This window comes from Bos taurus, chromosome 13, assembly GCF_002263795.3.
Source record: "Bos taurus isolate L1 Dominette 01449 registration number 42190680 breed Hereford chromosome 13, ARS-UCD2.0, whole genome shotgun sequence".
NCBI lineage: Eukaryota > Metazoa > Chordata > Mammalia > Artiodactyla > Bovidae > Bos > Bos taurus.
The window spans coordinates 78,775,898-78,795,690 of NC_037340.1; the positions used below are offsets into that span (position 1 = coordinate 78,775,898).

General features: G+C 56.4%; 1 protein-coding gene across 13 annotated transcripts in view; it reads left to right on the forward strand.

The window, feature by feature from the left end:
• Positions 1 to 19,793, forward strand: part of BCAS4 (breast carcinoma amplified sequence 4) — a 56,555-nt gene that overhangs the window by 23,498 nt on the left and 13,264 nt on the right. For 12 of the 13 annotated variants that reach the window (XR_009496795.1, XR_009496796.1, XM_059892767.1 and 9 more), the window contains 2 exons: positions 1,345 to 1,446; positions 7,377 to 7,511. Coding sequence is in view for 11 of the 13 variants with exons in the window: in XM_059892767.1 (XP_059748750.1) it covers positions 1,345 to 1,446; positions 7,377 to 7,511 (237 nt within the window). In the remaining 2 variants the exon portion in view is untranslated. The remainder of the gene's footprint in view (positions 1 to 1,344; positions 1,447 to 7,376; positions 7,512 to 19,793) is intronic. The other variant, XM_059892774.1, reaches the window with a different exon arrangement.

Below are 19,793 nucleotides of genomic sequence, written 5' to 3' on the forward strand. Positions count from 1 at the left end.
CGGGACGAGAAGGGGACGACAGAGGATGAGATGGGTGGATGAAATCACCAACTCAATGGACATAAGTTTGAGCAAGCTCTGGGAGTTGGTGATGGACAGGGAAATCTGGCGTGCTGCAGTCTATAGGGTCGAAAAGAGTCAGACACGAATGAGTGACTGAACTGGACTGAACTAGTCTTGCTGAGGGAGAGACTTCTCTCTAGACATTCAGCCTGGGGGAACAAAGGAAGATATTGAGCACTTTTGCCTATTCCAGCTGACAAATGCAGGTGCCTGCGGAAGCTCCAGTGTAGGCGTGGAGCTTGGCTAAAAACGGGTTGCCAGCTGACCCCACACAAGCTAGACCAGACTTAGATGGGCCTGGGAATCAGTATTAGGCTTCCTCCAGAGTTGGACATGACTGAAGCGACTTAACAGCAGCAGCAGCAGGGGATCTGGATGCTCCTTAGCACCTGAGAGTCATATGTATACTGCCTCTGCGTGATGAGGTTGTGGTAACATGGAAATTGTATCTCTCTCTAACACACACACATACACATACACACACACACACTTAAGGATTAGACTTGTCCTCTTGGCTCTGAAGGAATTAAGTGTCCAATCTCAGTGATCAAGAAATACAGCTTCCCAAACTTCACAGTCACTTTTGGGGTCCTTCCAAGCAGAAGAAACTTAAGTGAGATGCGTGATGTGCAGGAAATACTTCACACAGTGGCTACATGTAGGAAGCAGTTAATGATTATTATTAATTATCATTAGGGCTTCCCCAGTGGCTCAGACAGTAAAGAATCTGCCTGTAATGCAGGAGACCTGAGTTTGACCCCTGGGTCAGGAAGATCCCCCGGAAAAGGGAATGGCAACCCTCTCCAGTATTAGTTTCAGTGGAACAAAAACTCGACTTTGCTCAACTTTAATTTAGGGGAAAGATTTTGATTCTTTCCATTTGGTTCAGTTCAGTGGTTAATAAAATAAAGATAGTTTGAAGCTGGTGCTGTTTTAGATGTTTGCAGGAACCAATTAATTCCCTTCTCCAGGGGATCTTCCCAACCCATGGATCGAACCTCAGTCTCCTGCATTGCAGGCAGATTCTTTACTATCTGAGCCACCAGGGAAGCCCAATTAATTTGTAGCTCAGTAAATCATACCTGGTTGGGTCTGGGTCCCCAGGGGCAGTGACATCAGTCCCCACCTGGGACTTTGGGTCATTCCTGAGCCTGTCCCTGGGCAGGGTAGCACTCGGTGTCTCGGCCACTGGCAAGGTCTCTATAGAGCCTGGCCACCCCCAGAGCAGGCAGAAGCAGGGGCCGGGGCAGAGGGGCTCACGAGCTGTCCTGTTCCCTGCAGATCAGGAGCGACACCTCACAGATCCTGGAAGAAAACATTCCCCTCCTTAAGGCCAAGGTGGTGGAAATGCGTGGCATCTACGCCAAAGTGGACCAGCTGGAGGTGAGTACAGGGTAATTAACTTTCTTTGTGAGTCTGTGGACTTGTTCTGGCTCTTCCGTCCTCTCTCCCAAGATGCTGATCTGGCATTGATAGTGTTAGGCCTTAAACCCAGTGGAGGGGGTGGGTGGCAAAAAGGGGCCTACATGGTATTTTTAAAATATAAAAAATATGAATTTATATAAGGAATCTCATTTTAAAATTGGGGTACTTTCTATAAAAACCTAAATTTCAAGCTGCTTTTTGTTATTTATTTATTTTTGGCCTTGCCACACAGCTTGTGAGACCAGGGATTGAACCTGAGCCACGGTTGTCAAAGTGCGGAGTCCTAACGACTGGAACGCAAGAGACATCCCTAGGCGGCTTTTGGAAATTTAGAAGTTCTCAGAACTCTGTATTTCTTTAAATAGTTTGTCCTGTTTACTTTTTAAGGTATAAATACATAAAGTGTACGTATCATAAGTGTACAATTCAGTGAATTTTAACATGTATCCACCCCCATGGAGGCCTCCCCGGTGGCTCAGTGGTAAAGAATCTGCCTGCAATGCGAGAGACGAAGGTTCTGTCCCTGGGTTGGGAAGATTCCCTGGCAGAGGGCATGGCAACCCACTCCAGTACTCTTGCCTGGAGAATCCTATGGACAGAGGAGCCTGGTGGTGTCCATGGGGTTGCAAAAAGCCAGACATGACTGAAACGACCGAGCACACTCACGAGTAAACACCCACATGAAGATGACCCAGGTTGAGAAACTGAACCTTTCCACTCCCTAGGCTGCATTCCGGTAGAACTGGTGCAGCTGCCCCTCAGACAGGGCACACGCTCTGTATTTCCCCACAGTCCCCACCCTGCCCTGTTGCCTCACTGCTGACTTAGTTCACCTGCCTTTTATCTGTGTGGGCACCGGGCCAAGGTGCGTGGTGTCTCATTGGCTCCTGGCTGCACTGCGAGTCCGCACCTTCCCCTCGCCGTCTCCCAGTGGAGGAGCAGGACTTCCTCGAGGTCATCCGCTTCCCAGGGATCACACAGCTGATTCCAGGAAGCGGGGGCTTCAGTTCACATCCACAAGAGCCCAGGCTTTTCCTCAAACTAGGGCCCTTGGGTCAGGCTCCTGGCTCCTTGTGCAGTGAAGACCGGAAGGCTGGCAGAGCCTGCAGTGTAGCGGAGGTGGCCTGGACTAGACGTGAGCCCCTCCAGTCTGCCCAGGAAGGGAGCCAGCAGTGGGCCCTGGAGTTCGCAGAGAATTAACATTCTTGTCAGCAGAGAAGGAGGCAGGAATATAATTAAAACTTTGCCCTTGGAATAGCTGATTCATTTGGATTTTATTCCACACGTTTGAAGGAGGACAGAAAAATGCAAAGATGTGCAGCCCTGGTTCTAGCCTTTTTGGGCCACCCCACCGCTCGAGCCCCATTTTCCCTTAGTATTCAGTCTTCTGACGCTTATTGAGGACCTACTGGATGCCGCTGCAGGCCCTCACAGTGAGAAAGACAGAGTTCAAGGCTGTGGTTCCCGCCAGGAGAAACAGCAAGAGCGTGACCACTGTGTTTCCCGGGGCTGCTGTGACAAGTTGTCACAAACGGAGCGGCTTACAACAGCATGAATTAAGCATCTTACAGCTCCAGAGGTCAGAAGTCTGAACCGTGGCAGCAGGAGTCGGTAGGGTCGGCTCTCTCTGGGGGAGAATTCCCGTCCTGGCCTTTGCCAGCTTGCATCTCCCAGCTCGTGGCGCCTTCCTCCAACTTCAGAGCCACAGCACAGCATCTTCCAGGCTATGTCCTCCTCTGAGTCTCCTGATGCCGTCTTAGAAGGACCTCCGTGATTACCAGGACAGTCTCCCTAGCTCAGGATCTTTTTCACACCTGCCAAGTCCCTTTGGCCATGGAAGGTGATATGTTCACAGGCTCTGGGAATGAGGCTGGGGACCTTTGGGTGGGGTCATTACTCTAATTGCCACATTCACCAAGGGTGACTTCAGAGGCACGTGCTCTGGAGGGCAGTAGGGAATGGGCAGTGGACGCTACAGGCCCTGGAGGGTGAGTGGAAGGAGCTGGGGGCACAGCCGGGGTAGAGGCTCGGCGGTGGGAGGCTCCGGGCTCTGGGCAGCAAGATGATGGACCAGAAGGATCTGGGAAGGCCAGGATACAGGGGCGAGGCGGGTGATGATCAGAGCGGGGCTGGAGAAATTGAGCCGCAGGAGCCTAGGAGATGCCAGCAGGGCCCAGGACTGCCCTGGGCAGCCAGGGATGAGAAGACCAACCGCAAGCCACTCCTCCTTGTCCTCTGGGAACAGCTGGAGCTGAGAAGCAACTCTCCCCTCCCATGAGGTGTGAATCTTCAGGCCGCCGAGTCCCCACTCTGACCTAGAGTCTGCTACCATCGAGGCCCGGTGGCATTTGCCTCCTGTCAGCCCTCTGGGCTGCTGTTTTCCTTAGAGCATACAGAGATTTCTCTGCAACTGGGCCCTAGTTAAAAAGAAGAAAAACTACCTTGGTCCAAGAGGGTCATGGATTTCAAGGCAAATGGGAGACTCCGTATTTCCTGCTGAGCTATGTGCGATACAAGACGTAGGACCTGATCAGAACCCAGCGTTGTGCTGAGGCAGATGGATTCCAGAACTGGACCGCCTGGGGCTCAGATCTGCCCCTTGGAGACTGGTTTTTGTTTGTTTGTTTGTTTGTTTTGACTGCGCCATGGGGAATCTTAGTGGCCTGACCCGGGATCAGAGCTGTGCCCACTGCCCTAGGAGCACAGAGCCTTATCCGCCGGGCCACCGGGGATGTCCTAGGTCTGCGACGCGGGTCACTCACTCCCCTCTCGAGTCAGTTTCCTCCTCTAGGTGGGGTGTGTCGTCGTGAGGGTGTGAGGCTGGCCCCTGGCATCCTGCAGGTGCTCGGGGAGGACAGGCTGTCACTGCGGGGGTGCCCACAGGCTGAGAGCTGGGATCCAGTGCCTGCTCATCACTCTGCCCAGCCAGCTGGGGGCTCCAGGGAGCCTAGGACCACTCTGCTCCCATATCACTGTGACCCACTGAGGGCCAGGAGGCTTGAGAACCGGGGGGGTGACCTCTCAGGCCAGAAAAAACCAAGTTACTGAGCCACTGCTGTGAGCCAGGGACTCTGAGTGCTTTAGATGAAAGAGCTTGCCTACCCTTCGCAGCAGAGCGAGGTCCTGGTATTGGTCCTGTTCTATAGAGTGGCTACGGCACAGAGGTGACAGGACTTGCCCAGGGTCACACAGCTGGGGAGTGGCGGAGCTGAGATTACAGAAGTCTGCTCCGGACCCATCCTCAATGCTGGGTGCTGGCCCCGCTCTGGACCTGGCCCTGCTCTGAAACCGGGGGCCTTTGTCACAAGGATTCAGGCACAGCCGAACTCACACCTGTGTTTTAGACCATGTGACTGTCCCATCTCTCTCACCCCTCCCCCTCCTCCTTCCCTTCCTTTCTTCCTTCCCTCGCTTCTGATAATAAAAGTGGCTTATTTTCACGGTGGAGACAATCATGTGGAAGTCACCTCTGCTCCCAAGGGTGGCCACAGTCCCCAGCTGCCTCCTCCTGTGCCCTCTCCTCCCCACTCCGTGTGGATGCCTGGCAGGGTCGTCCCACTGCCCCCGTCAGCTTTCCTGGCCAGGTTTGGCCTCTCCCTGGCCGCGGCCTGGCCGGCCTGCCCTCCCTGGCAGGCGTTTTGGAGGCGGATCAGACCTCGTGAGCGCACATTCCTCCGCGTCCCTCACACTCCCCACCACAGCGGCATTAACGCAGGGAGCGTAAAATTGGAATCGGCTGCAGGGAGGGGCTGCAGGACTTCTTCTGGGCTTTACAGCCAGATGTGCCAGCCGGTGAGGCCAGGAGAAGCGGCCCGGCCCAGGGCTCCTCGTCTCCCCCTCCACCCAGCACACACACACACAGACATGCACACACCCACGCTTGAAGTGCCTTATTCAGAGCCTTTCAGCTCTGCCCTTGCCAGAACCACAGGGCAGCAGCCACACAACAGTGCTGCCATCCTGGGCTCGTCCAGTGTCTTTTTGCTAAGGATGCAGTCATTCATTCATTTACTCATGCACGCATTCATTCCTGTGTGTGCATTCGTACATACGTGCATTATTCATGTGTGTGCAGCCTTCATGCATGTGCGCATTCATTCATGTGTACATGCATTATTCACGTGTGTGTGCCTTCATTCACATGTGCACGCCTTCATTCACGTGTGCACGCCTTCATCCGTGCATACATGCATTCTGTGCACATTCATCCACTCACGCGCGCATGCGTTCCTGCCTCCGCCATCCAGCTGAGCAGGCCCTGGTCGTGGCCTTGTGAACAGCACTGACTCAGCACCTGCTCTCCCAGAATTCACTCTGGAAGGAGATGGCCCCAGAACCGACAGACAGGAAGTTGAGAGGGAGAGGAGAGCTAAGAAGAGGGGCCTGGGCAGCTCTGCGGTGGGGCCGCCTTAGCCTAGGTGGTCAGGGATGGCCCCTCTGTGGATGGCCCAGCGGACCCCGGGCCTGGGAGACAAGCAAGGTTCACCCATGGAGAAGAGAGAGGTGCCCGGGCATGGAGGGAGCTGCTGCAAAGGCTCCGAGGAGAGTGAGGCTGGAGTTTTTGAGGAACCAGAGGGAGGCCTGGGTGGGACACACGGAGAGAGGGCAGAGCGGTGCTGGGCCTTGCTGGGCGGGCGGGCCTGGGGCTTTCCGTCTGTGGAAGGGAGGCTGCCCCATGGGGCCTGGCGCCGAGAGGGTCTCCTGCCTCTTCCTGGTGCAGGAAAACCTTCTACATTTTCCTTTGGGAGCACAGAGGCCCACAGAGGGGAGGCTTGTCTGAGATGGACCTGGAGTTGCCACCTTTGGCGGCCTTCGCGGGTGTACGAGCAGTGCACGCACACGTGACCCGTGAACACACCCGGCACACAGGCACGCCAGGAGTCCCAAACAAGTGGGCCGCACAGCCTTGTCTTAGACACTCTGGAGTTACTGCTAACATTGTTAAAAACTAGACATTTTTCATGAAATCTGAATGTCCTGTTTTTTCTTTTTAAATGATGTTATCTGGCATTAATTGAGCTCTTAATATGCCCTGAGCGCTAAACTGCTGAGCAGGGTTGATACTGTTATGATTCCTGCTTCACAGATACTAAAATTGGGGGTAACAGAAATGAAGTAACCTGGCAAAAGGCATACAACCAGTGAGTGGTAGACCCTGGGTCTAGTCCAGCGGGTCTGACCCCAGCCTTCTCTTTTCTCAATGTTGGAGGTTTTGCAGTAGAGCCCCAAGCTGAGTGACCCCCAGGGACCAGGGACCTGGTATTTCAGCTTACCCAGCCTGTTCTCAGCCTGTTTCACTCGCTTGTCATCTGCCTGCCCCTTGGCGGTTTCTGAATGTGAGACTCCCCAATACCCATCAAATATTAAACCGAGCAATTTCGGGGAATTCCCTGGTGGCCCAGGGGTTAGGATTACACGCTAACACTGCCGGGGGCGCAGGTTTGATCTCTGGTCGGGGAACCAAGAGCCTGCAAGCTGCATGGGTGTGACCAAAAAACCAAAAGAGAGCGATTTCGGAAAACTTCATTTTTCATAAAGAAGGCCGTGCAGCCTGAGTCTCCTCTCTGCTGCTGCCTGGCTGTGTGACTTTGGGCAGGTGGTCCGACCTCTCTGACCGTTGGTTTCTCCCCTCTGTAAAATAGTCTAAACAGAGGGTCACTAGGGGGAGAAGGGGAAAGGACAGGAGTGGAGGCTTGGCCTGGCCGGGCCGGAGGGGGCGTCACTGTTACCGTCAGGGTTTCTGAAGGTGCTCCCAGCAAGGCACCAGCGAGCCTGAGGTCTCCCAGAGCCTGGCGCCCGTTGGTCAGGCCAGAGGGAGGCTGGGGGCAGTAGCTGCTGGCGGCCGAGGGAGGCAGCCGTGGCATCTACTTTCTCCGCTCCCCCGACAGGCCTTTGTCAAGATGGTCAGACGACACGTCTCCTTCCTGGAGGCCCACGTGCTCCAGGCCGAGCGGGACCACGGGGCCCTCTCGCAGGCCCTGCGGAAGTGGCTGGGCTCCTCGGGGCTCCCAGCGCTCGGGAACGTGAGTATCGCCACCTCCCCGCCCCCTCCCAGACCCCGGAGCCGGGAGAGGGGCACCGGAAACGGGAGTTCAAAGGGCACGGCTGGCTTCTGCAGACAGGAAGCGGCGTCTGGCTGGCTGGTGGGGGGCTGGCCGGGCGGCTGGGGCATCGCAGACCCTCCCTGGGGTGCCCCCGTGTTCCCTGATTGGTGGTGCCATGGCTGCCCGCCCCCTCATCCACCGTTTAGTAAATCCTGCTGTTTGCTAAGCACGGGTCTGTCTGGAGTTCCCATGCTGGTTAGAAACAGCTCCTGGCCCTTCCTTCCGCATCTGAGGCTCAGGGCCATTTCCAGAATTCAGGTGGGGTTCCCCTTCCCAGGGCACAAATCACCCTCCAGCAGGCCAGAAGGGCGGGGCACAGTGGGAGGGGCATCGAGCCCACAGCTGGCCAAGGCCTCTCCCTCCCACACTGCTACTTCCTTGGATTCCTCCCTATGCCAAAGGAAGGGTCACTGTGCCCCTTATACTGGTGGGAAAACTGCTATGTGCTGCTTACCTGCTTGCCTCCAGGTGAGGGACTGGCCCAAAGCCAGTAGCAGTTGGATTGTGGCATCAGAGTTCATGGTCTCAGAATTCTTACTGATCCTTTAGAGACCAAGTTAATGTCACCTCCTCTGAGAAGCCCTCTGGGATTGCGCACTCTCTAGACAAATGCGTTCTCTTCTGCCTTCCAATGACAGAGAAGTCGGGAGCAGCCTCCTTGGTCCTCCTCTCCCTAAAGTTATGGTGACTATTGCAGGGCACCAGGGGCCCCCCACTCACACGGTGCTCTGCCCACTGATGGCTCAGAAGCACCACAGAGGAGGGAGGGCAGAGGTCCCTGGCTGCCTGCTGTCTGCAGCAGGTGCCCTAACATGGGGCCTGACGGGTCCTTGGTCTCTGTGCCTTACGGTCTTTTTCTGTAACCCACAGGGCTTCCCTTTGTGGTTGGCACCAGTGTCTTCCTTTAGTGGCAAGGCTTGGAGGGGAGGGTCAGGCAGCTGAGGTCAGTGCTGGGGTTGGAACCCACGCCCGAGGGGCTGTGGGATGGGGTCCCCTGCCTGCTTCTGCTGCGGGATCCCATCGAGGTGTGGCCAGACACGCTGGGACCTGCACCCTCTCATCTCTGCCAGACTCGGGGGGCCCCCTAGCCCTACCTGTGGTGACTTGTTCCAGGAAACGCGTCCCAGCCAGGGCTGGTGAGTCATTCAGCGACCCTGGTGTGTTGATCTTGGCCCCAGGAGGGCTTTGTGTGGTCCAGGGGATGCGGGCGAGTGTGCTCACACGCGAGTGCAAACCCAAGGGTTTCCAGGGTTGCATCTGCACCCAAGGCGCCAGCTGCAGGGGCTCTTCTAGATACAGAGTCGTCGCAGCTCGCCCTGGGGCCCAGACCTGCAGGGATCTCACAGTCCATCCTGTGAGGGAGGGCTAGTCATCAGATGAGGAAGCTGAGGCACCGAAGGGTCAAACCGCTTGCCCACCCAGGATGTGGTGGAGCTGCGATTTGAACCTGCGGAGCTGGTGCACTGCAGCGCCTGGTCCTACTGGGTCTCTCTGAGCCCGGTTCCGACCGCTGCAGCTGCGGTCTGGGGTGGGGGTCCTTGAAGAGCCCCCACGTGGGTCCCTGTTTCTTCTGTCTGGAAGAACCCACCCAGCCAGGGTTTCACGCTGTGTCCAGCCGATTCCCCTCCATCCCTGCCGAGGTGGACACCTCACTGACCACTGCCCTCACCCTCAGAGGCCACACGGCCCCCCTCTCCCCCCAGCAGCGAGGAGCCCTCCAAATTCTGCCTTCCTGCCCCAACTCACCCTCCTTGCCCCATGCAGTGAGGGGCTGATGCGGGGCAGGGGCTCTTGGGCTGAGAGTCCTGTCCAAACTCCTTTGGAAGCCCACCCCCTCAAAGGAAATGGGCTGCTCATTGCTGCCCCCAGGCCCTCCCGGAGGCAGGGGCATCAGCGGGGGGCCTCCCTTCAGGGGCTCAGGCAGGAGGCCCTCCGCCCTCACCCCCTGGAGCTGGGCAGGGGCCTTTTGGGGGGGGGTTGCCCCCTCCCTGCTCGGCCATCTGCTGGAGCAGGCGTCCTGGGGAGAGAGAGGGGTGGGGAGAGGCTGGGTCTGCAGTTCTGCTAACTCTGCCAGCGCCACCTGCCCTCCTGGCCTCCTTTCTGCATCTTTTTTCTCCCTCACTCTGCAGCTAAAGTGGGGAGGTCAGGGAGGGCGCAGGGCATGGGGCCAGGGTCTCCCAACACTGCACCCCCTGCCTGTGTGACTCGGTGCTGGCCAAGGCCTGGGCCAGCCTGGGGATGCCAGCTGAGTGTCCCTCCTCGTCACGCGCTCCCCCCGAAGGCTGGGCCTTTGGCCTCCGACTTGAACTGCCGGAGAAGTGTGCGGTCAGTGCCCAGACCGGGGTGAGGGCTGGCCTGGTGCCCTGAGCCCTCTGTGCCCAGACGTAAAAATGTACACACTTCTAGGCTTCAGTTTTCATGCTAACGCACACATGACTATTTTCATGGTACAGAGGTTCGTGTTTCCATGCTGTACGGCAGGGAAGTTTCCCATTGAGCTTTTATGTTGATTCTTACAATGCTGCAAACCTCTAACTCAGAATCACGCCTCTCTTTGGCTATGGCATTTTTTAGCTGTGTGACTATGGGTGAGTCTCTTAGCCTCTGCAGGCCTCAGATCGCTTACCTGTCGGTTATCATGGGCTTGATCATGAAACAGTCTGCCTGCGAGAGAACTGGTTTCGATTTGATGTGCGATGAAGAGGGCCTCCTCCACTAAAGCAGTGGGAAGAAAAAGAAGAAAAGAGTCCAGAACTCTCAGACGGAGGGTTCTGAGCATTGGTGGGTCTGCAAAGTCAGCTGCGCCTTTAAATAATGGTTCAGGACAGACTGCCTGGGCCCTCCGGGGTGAGCAGGTTTCATGGTGGTGGTGACAGACCAGCTGCTGTTCTCAGCCCCAGGACCCCACAAGGGAGGTGCTAGTGGAAACCAAGGCACAGAGAGGTTTAGTCCCTTAGCCAGGGCTACACGGCTGAGCATCAGGATAGGAATCTGCTTCTTGAGTCTATCCCTCGTTATCTTGGGAGAGAGCCGTGACCTCTTACTTCAGGAAGCACATGTCCAGTGGGAGAATAGAGGCAATGACCAAATCCTCAGAAACTTCAGTAACTGGACATTTCGCTCTGAGGGATGACCTCTAAGGCAGGGCCACGTAAGCTGAGACCCGGATGGTGAGTGAGAGAAGGCTGAAGTCAAAAGCAGGGATGTTCCCAGCAGTGGGATGGCGGGCCCGGAGGCTCTGGGGTGGGATGAGCTTGGGTCCTGAGGAACAGCAGTGAGTCCCGTGTGGGGAGCCAGGAAGGGTGTAGGAGACGAGGTGGGGGGCAGCCTGGACAAAAGCAGGGGGCTCGGGCCACACAGGGGGCCCGAGCGCTAGTCCAACGGCGGCCTTGGGAGGGCTCGGAGCCAGGGAGTGCCTGGGTAGATGTGCACTGCTTTAGGGAGTTTCCAGGGCTCATTCTGTACCCTGAGCTCAGGCTGGCATTCGGGGTCAGCACTGTCTTGTTTAGACTTGACCACAAGAGCCAAGCCGGGCACAGGCATGCCCTCCAAGCTTCAGAGTTCAGCTGTTAGGACTGCATTTCCTTGGCCTGGAAACCCTGCATGCTGTGCCCGGAGCTCCCTGAGACCCTTGCCTTGCCGGGTCTCAGGGCCTTTGTCCAATTGGGAGAGAGAACGGGCTCTCAGGGGGGCGCACAGGTCTCCTGGCATGTGTATGATCCCAGAGACCCTGCCTGAGGAGGCGACCCCCCCTGCCTTCACACACAGGGCCCCTCACATCTGGAGATCGTTTCAGGCACATGTGGGAGTGAAAGTGAGACGGGGCTGCAGGCGTGTGGCCTTGGAGGGGGCGTGGAGAGCATGCAGGGGTCGCCGTGCCCCCCGGGTCCAGGTCCTGGTGATGGCCGAGCGCCCACCATGGTGTCCTGGCCACGCCAGGCCCTCCGCTCAGCGCCCGCACCCAGAGGCACGGAGCAGCCTCACTAATTTGTTGTCAGCCACTGTTTGTTTTCCGCCAAACCAAAACATCTTGTTCACGAGGTGTCATTTTGATTAATTTCCCGATGGATAACAGTATAGCGTTTTCCAAGGAAGGCTGTCTGGCTAAGAGCGAAACCACTTGGGGCCAAGTCCTGACGCGGCACAGAGCAGGCTGCCGGGGTGGACTGTGGCCTGGGCGCGACGTGGAGCTGCCTGACCCACCTGTTCGCCCCACACCTGCCCACAGGGCGATCTGGTAACACAAATGGGTGTGTTCCGCCAGGTGTGACACAGTAGGGAGTGGTGTAGACTGTGGCGAATTGTAGAGCCCATGCCTTAATGATAGAGGTAGCGAATTTCAGAAGCAGCTTTTGCAGAAACGGGATCAAGGAGGGCCAGATTTTCCTATTTGGGGGAGGATGCTGGGCATGTGGAGTTGTATATGAATCTTGTAATGTCTGAAAGTCAGCAACTGATTTTTCTCACTGTTAAACATTTGAGGGGGAAAAAATGTGTTGTGCCCTGGGTCACACCCTGCACACTCCCCAGCTCTGGATTTGGGGCTGATGGCCGGCATCCCAGAGGTCCCCTGCCCCCCTCCCCTTCAGAGGCATTTGGGACCAGGGATGAGGGGAAAGCTCGTGGCGTCTTCCTTCACTCTGCGCCAGCCCCAGCAGGGGCCCTCAGCTTTCTGCAGCAGCGTGATGAGCAACCTGGAGTTTTACTGGGCGTCTACTCCAGCTCCAGACCATGGCAGTTGTATTGAGTTCTTCCGGGCTTCCCTGGTGGCTCAGATGGTAAAGAATCCGCCTGCAATGTGGGACACCTGGGTTGGATCCCTGGGTTGGGAAGATCCCCTGGAGGAGGCCATGGCAGCCCACTCCAGCGTTCTCACCTGGAGAATCCCATGGACAGAGGAGCCTGGCGGGCTGCAGTCCATGGGGTCGCACAGAGTCAGACAACCGAGTGACTAAGCACAGCACAGCGTGTTGAGTACTTTCATGAAGGACTTTCTGTGCCTTGTCTCAACTTCCCGTAACAGCCCCAGAGGTAAAGGGTATCGTCTGAGAAAGGGACCTGAGGCTCAGAGAGGGCTGTTCACTTGCCCAGGGTCAGACAGCGTAGGCAGCAGAGACAAGATATGACCCAGCTTTGACCTTGTTCAGGGTCTCTCCCTTCTCTCTGTGATCTTCCCAGGTGCAGGAACCACAGCCTAGATGGTGGAGGTTGCAAACTGGAGGTCCCTAGGCCCCCAGTCTGCCTCACCAACATGTGTTCTTTGGCCAGCTTGGTATATGTACATGTTAAATTTGAATTGGCTGCCAGCATCTAAAAAAGGAAATTTTACATAAGAATGTAGACCTCTGGCTTCTCTTAAGAAAACCGAAGGGGGACTTCCCTGGTGGTCTGGTGGCTAAGATTCTGCACCCCCAATGCAGGGGTGCCCAGGTTTGATCGCTCGTCAGGGAACTAGATCCCACGTGCCATGACTGAGACCTGGTGCAGCCAAATAAAATATAAATAAAAATATAAAAAAGAAAAAGCAGAGGTCTGGGCCCGCGAGCAGCATCCCCGATGAGCCACCAACTAGCCCACGTCACCCTTTGTCCTTACCTGCCTGTGGGCACTTGAGTTTCCTACTGGGTCGAGCGCCTAGTAGGTGTTTAATAAACGTTAATCAGTGGATGCTCTGAAGGCGTTCATGGCCCTTGGAGGCCCCCTTCCCCCTGTGTCCCTCTGGGGGTGGTCCCCAGGCAGTGGAGAGCTGGGCCGGACAGAGCCCACATCTGCCCAGCGGCCCGGGGCCGCCTCCTGGGCTTCTCTGGAGGTGGTGGAGGCTGTGGGCGGAGCTGTCCTGCCAGGCCCGCCTGCAAGCGGCCTCGGTGCCAGGCTTGGCGCTGCCCCACCCCCCGCCGTTCCCCCCACCCCGCCCCCAGCTCATCCCACCCCGCCCGGCCCGGGGAGGCAGGGGCCCCCTGCCCCGCCCTCTCGCTGTGCCCAGTCCCCCTGGAGGGGTGATTCCCGGAAGGAGGCCCGGCCTGGCTGGGCCTTTATCTCGGGGCCGCACAAAGAAGGTAGAGGAGATCCCCTGGCGCCTTCTCCCGGCCCTGGAGCGGCCTCTCCTCCTCTGCCCCGTCGTCCATTGCGGGGTGGGGGGGGAAAAAAGCAGATGGCAGATATTAACACAGCAATGGAGGCGAGGGGGGCTGGGTTAGTGCCCCCAGCAGGCTCGTTGTCCCCGAGCTCCTCAGCACTCACACGTTAACGGATCTTGTTTGAGTCCAGATATTTGGTGGCAAGGGTGCCAGGGAGGGACAGAGAGCTCCTGGCCGGCTGCTTTGGGAATCAGATTTTTTTTTTTAAGTGTTACATTTTTGTTTCCCATTTGAGCGGGGAGGAAGTTCCTTTCCACAAAGAGGAGTGTTTATTTGGGGCAGGGCCTACTGATGAGGCCCACGTGGGAGCACCCCAACTTCTCCGTGGTTGGCAGGACACAGTGCCCCGTCTCCTAACAGCACCGCCATCAGGGCTGCCCCCTGTGAACATCCTTGGGCCCAGTGCTGCCTCGTGGCCCTCCCTGGGCCTGGTGGACACTGTCTCTGGTCTTGGCTCATGCTGGTCCCCCTGCCTGGAAGACCCTGCCTGCTCCCTGCTGGGTGCTGTTTGTCGTTCAAGGCTAAGTTGAGCATCAGCACCTCTGGGAAGCCATCTAGATTGCCCCAGGCAGCGTTCCTCTGGGCTCCCCAGTCCCCTGATCCTTCCCCTGCCAGCCCTGGCTCGGTTCATCTTCACGTCCATCCACCTGTTCCATGTGTTCCGTCGCTCAGTCGTGTCTGACTCTGTGTGACCCCGTGGGCTGTAGCCCGCCAGGCTCCTCTGTCCATGGGATTGTCCAGGCAAGAATACTGGAGTGGGTGGGTTGCCATTCCCTCCTCGAGGGGTCCTCCTGACCCCGGGGTGGAGCCCGGGGCCTTGTCTCTCCTTGGTCTGACACAGAAGCCCGCACCCTGCCCCTGTCCCCAGCCCCTCCCCAGCCTTGGCGTCTGTCCAGCTTCCCTAGGGCTCTCACTGGGACCTCCCTCCTCAGCTGGAAAGAGAAAGGCTGTGGGCCCGAGAGGGCTCCCGGTGGGGACTGGAGGGGCAGGCCGGCTGTGCGTCTAGTCTGCGTCTGCTGCCTGGGCAGCCCCAAGGACGCCTCCTGTCCTCAGAGCCCGGGGCTCCTTGTTGGACAGAAACGGGGCCACAGTTGGAGGTGGTGGGGGAGGTGGTCCTGCAGAGATGTGCTTAGTGTGCGGGAGACTCTGGGGGGCGCTGTTAGTGATATTGGTGGTGAGCTGAGCACTAACGGGCGCAGAAGTGATGACACTGGTCCCTGCCCCAGCTCACACTCACCTTGGAGAGTAAACTCAGAGGTGGGCATTACAGCAGATAATTGTGAGTGGGGTGTGTGCTTCGGGCTCCTGTGCATGGCAGAAAGCAGGGGAAGAGGGGCCAGGAAAGGGCCGTGGGAGGGAATGGTGCCCGATGTGTGGCATCAGCTTGGCTCTGGGTGGCACGGCAGTCCTGAGCGAAGCAGGCCCCAGCAGAGCACCAGCAGCTCCCATTCATGACTGCAGGTTGCAGGTGACGTGATGGATGGAGTGGGTGAGTCCCTCCTGGTGTGGGAACCCCTGTGATGCCTGTAGCTGGGGTTGAGGCATCTGCAGAAAGTGTGATCCTTTAATACCTAAGGAGCCTGGGAAGTTCTTGAACTTGGCTCCATTCATGGTCAGCTTTCTGCCGGGAAAATAAGCCACGTCTCATTAAGCAGTAAATTCATCCAGGTGCCTGTTCCGGCTGATACCATCACACCTTGTCATGTTGTAATGTCAAGGCCGAAGTTCCTGTTACTTGGAGAGTCCTAATAAGTAACCGGGGAAACTTGGTTGAAGAGTGGGGAGTCCTGGCTTTTCAATGGAGTGAGGAGTCAGAGCAGGGAGGTGGCCAGTGCAGGGATGGACCTCACTGAGCCCTGCGTGGGAGGCGTCCCCTGGTGACCTGGGCCGGGGGTCTCAGCACTGTGGCCCAGCTCTGTCGTGTCCCCTCCTGTATCTGGCGGCTCCTGGCTGGCTGGACCTGGCTCCAGAGGCCCCAGGCACCGCTCCCAGGAGTGTGCATGAGGAGGGGTGGTGGGCAGGCAGGACACAGGTGACAGCCGTTGCTGGGGAGAATCGGGAGGCCGTGGGCCAGGGGGCTGGTCTCAGGGCCGGTGCCCCGTGTGGCCCCAGAGGTCTGTCCCTGTCTGGCCAGGAGGCATTCCTGGGCATCTCCACTGAGCCTGGTCACCTGCGTGATGATAAGTCACGTGTGTTAGGGGCTGAGAAGCGTGCTGGATGGTTTCTGAGGGTCGCTGGGAATTAAAAATCAAAGCAGAACCGGCTTCCACAGTTGTGGTTTAGTTTACATACTCATGTTTTGAAACTGAATGCATTGAACACTGAAAAAAACGCAGTGTTGTAGAACTGTACACTTGGGCTGTTCACAAGCTAATGACATCGTTTAAGAAAATTGAGGGGCCTGACATTTGCAGCAAGATGGACGGGCCTGGAAACTGTCATACTGAGTGAATAAGTGAGACACGGACAGACGCATCATTATATCACTTATGTGTGGAATCTAAAAAAACAGGTGAGGTACAGATGAATGTATTTATAAAACAGAAGTAGAGTCATGGGTGTAGAAAACAAATCTATGGTTACCAGGGGATAAGGTGAGGAGGGATAAATTGGGAGATTGGGACTGACATATACACCCTGCTGTATGTAAAACAGATAACTAATAAGCACCTGCTGTATAGCACAAGGAACTCTACTCCGTTCTCTGTAATGACTTATATGGGAAAAGAATAAAAGAACAACAAAAAATGGATACAGCTACAGTATAACTGATTCACTCTGCTGTACAGCAGAAACAAAGACAACACTGAAAATCAAGTATAGTCCAATTTGAAAAGAAAAAGAAATTCAGAGGGCAGTAATAAATAATGCCATTCTCCAGCATTCATTGAGGAGTTACTGTTTTCTAAGCACTTTGGGGGGATTTGGGTAAAACGCCCTTTGAGGTAGAAACTATTATTTGCCCTGTTGGCAGATGAGAAGAATGAGGCACAGAGAGGTTCAGCGACTTGGCCAAGGTCATGCAGCTCGACAGAGGCACTGCTGTCATTGGAGGGACTCAGGAACGGGGCCTCATTTACCGTGCCAGGGCAGGGGTCTCGCTCTCAGCACTGGCAGCTCCAGGTAGGGCTCTCGAGGGGATGTTGAGAACATCGAAAAGTCTACAGACGATAAGTGCTGGAGAGGGTGTGGAGAAAAGAGAACTGTCTTACACTGTTGGTGGGAGTGCAAATTGGTGCCACCACTCTGGAGAACAGTATGGAGACCCCTTAAAAAACTAGGAATAAAACTACCACATGAGCCAGCAATCCCCCTACTGGGCATATACCCTGAGAAAACCATAATCGAAACAGACACATGTACCCCAGGGCTCACGGCAGCACTGTTTACAATAGCTTGGACATGGAAGCAACCTAGCTGTCCATCGACGGATGGATAAGGAAGTTGTGGTACATGTACTCAGTGGAATATTACTCAGCTATAAAAAGGAACACTTTTTTGAGGCAGTTCTAATAAGGTGGATGAACCTAGAGCCTATTATACAGAGTGAAGTATGAAAAAGACAAATATCGTATATTTATATATATATATATAGAATCTAGAAAGATAGTACTGACAGTCCTGTGTGTGGGACATCAAACAAGACACTGACAGAAAGAACAGACTTTTGGACACAGTGGGAGAAGGGGAGGGTGGCATGATCTGAGAGAAGACCACTGAAACGTGTGCATTGCCAGAGGTGAAGCCGGCTGTGGGAGTTTGATGTGTGATGCAGGAAGCCGGAGCTGGCGCTCTGTGCCAACGGAGAGAGATGGGGTGGGGAGGGAGGCGGGAGGGGTTTCCAAAGGGAGGAAACACGTGTACCCATGGCCAGTTCGTGTTGATGGCAAAAACCATCACAATATTGTAAAGTAATTATCCTTCAATTAAAAAAAAAAAGTGCCGGTCAGAGGTCCTCTGTGACCCCTGCCTTCACTCCCAACCCCGTTCCCACTGGCGGCTTGAGCTACTTCAGAGGCAATGGGCAGGTGGTGGGAAGCCTTTACGGCTTGTCCTCGGGCCCCCCAAGAGGCCCCAGAAAGGGAGCTCAGCCTCCAACCCACCCCGGTGTGTTGTTCTCGAGAGCGTGTGGGTGGGGTGGGCTGGACAGTGTGGCCCAGCCTGCCGGTATTGTCCTGGCTGCTGTCTCTTCGTACCCCGGGCTTCTGCTCCGGGAGACCTAGAGAGCTTCTGCCTGGAGGCCAGCCCGCCCATCCCCCTCTGTGCTGGGCTCTTCCTCCCCTTAAGTCTCCACTTCTGTTCCCCTGAAGGCCTTGGCTGCTCCAGGAGCCACCACGTGGGCAACCCCAGCCCTTTACCCTGTTCTTCCGCAGCCCCCGGGCCGGGCTTAACTCCTTTGATGCCAGATCTCCGCCAACCACCTCCTTTTTCATTCATTCGTTCAACAAGTACTTATCATCCCCCACCTATCTGAGCCAGAGGCTGTTTCATATCCTCGGAACCGGGGAGGACAGAGAGCGTTCCCGCCCCCAACAGCCGATAGTCTAGTGCAGCATATGCAGTGCCTCCTGGGGGAGAAAGAGGTGAGGGAGGGGGTGATGTGGGTCTAGGGGCAGGAGGTGGTCAGAGAAGGCCTCCCTGAGGAGACATGGGGCACAACGAGGCCGCGGAGGAGGTGAGGGGGGAGTGTGCAGGCGTCTCAGGCAGGGGCGGGAGGCGAGGCCTGGTGGGCGGTGTGTCGGACCTGGAGGTGAAGGTAGGGGAGTGGATGGAGCAGGTCCTGGGATCGTCCAAGGACCGGGCCCTGGAGGGTTTCGAGATACGGAGGGAGATGCTGGAAGGGCAAGGGTGGAGATCGGGAGGCTGGAACTAACTGCTGGGGTGGTCCATAGGGAGACACTGGGGGCCTGGAGAGTGGAGGTGGGGAAACGTGTGTGGTTTAATTGAAGTTCTTCATTGACACAGTTAGAGATTCACATGCAGTTGTGAGAGTTTATAGAATAGAAAGCGCCCTTGTACACTTTGCCCAGTTTTGCCCAGATGGCAGCATTTTCCAGAACTGTGCTCCATCACATCTGAGATTTCGACCTTGATACAATCTGTTGCTGCTCTTGGATCTCCCTGGGTTTTTTGGGAGGCTACGTCGCATGACATGTGGGATTCTAGTTCCCTGCGTGGTTGCGTTCGTGCTCAGTCGCTTCAGTTGTATCTGACTCTTTGCGACCCCATGGACTGCAGCCTGCCAGGCTCCTCTGTCTATGAGACTCTCCAGGCAAGAATACTGGAGGGGGTCGCCATGCCCTCCTCCAGGGGATCTTCCCGACCCAGGGATGGAACCCTCGTCTCTTGTTTCCTGCGTTGGCAGGCGGGTTCTTTACCGCTAGCGCCACCTGGGAAGCCCCAAACCCGCCCCCCTGCCTTGGAGGGAGTCTTAACCACTGGAAGTCAGGGAAGTCCCTTGGGTTTCCCCAGGTTTACCTGTACTCACTCGTTTTAAGTTCTGTACAGTTGGATCTGTCCTGTACAGTCCTGTTGTGTGAGGTTCCTGTCTCCTCCACCACAGCGCAGGCTGAACGGTCCCAGCCCCGGAGGGGTTTCTCACGTCCTTCTGTGACCACCTTCACCTTCCCTCCCCCAGCCTTCTCCCCAGCTCCTGGCAGCCGCCACTCTGTCCTCCATGTCAAAAATTTGGCCATTTCAGAAGTGTTCTATGGATGGAGTCATACAGCGGGTCACCTTTGGGGACTGGTTTTTCTCACTCAGCATAATTTCCCGGAGATCCATCCAGGTGGCTGTGGGTCGGGGGTCCCTCTGGGTGCACTGGCAGGCGGAACCAGGGTTGGAGATGCAATGGTGGGGCTCAGGGCTGGAGGGGTCTAACAGGAGCCTGAGGGCTTAGCCTGGAGGCAGAGCGAGCACTTGCTGATTAAGCATCTGCCGTGCACCAGGCGCTCCTGGGCGCAGTGGATGCAGTCACGGAGGAGAGGAGAAGGAAGACGCCCCTGATGCAGGGCTGGAGGCCTGGGCTGGCTGTGGGGGGCAGGGGACAGCCCGGAATCTCTCT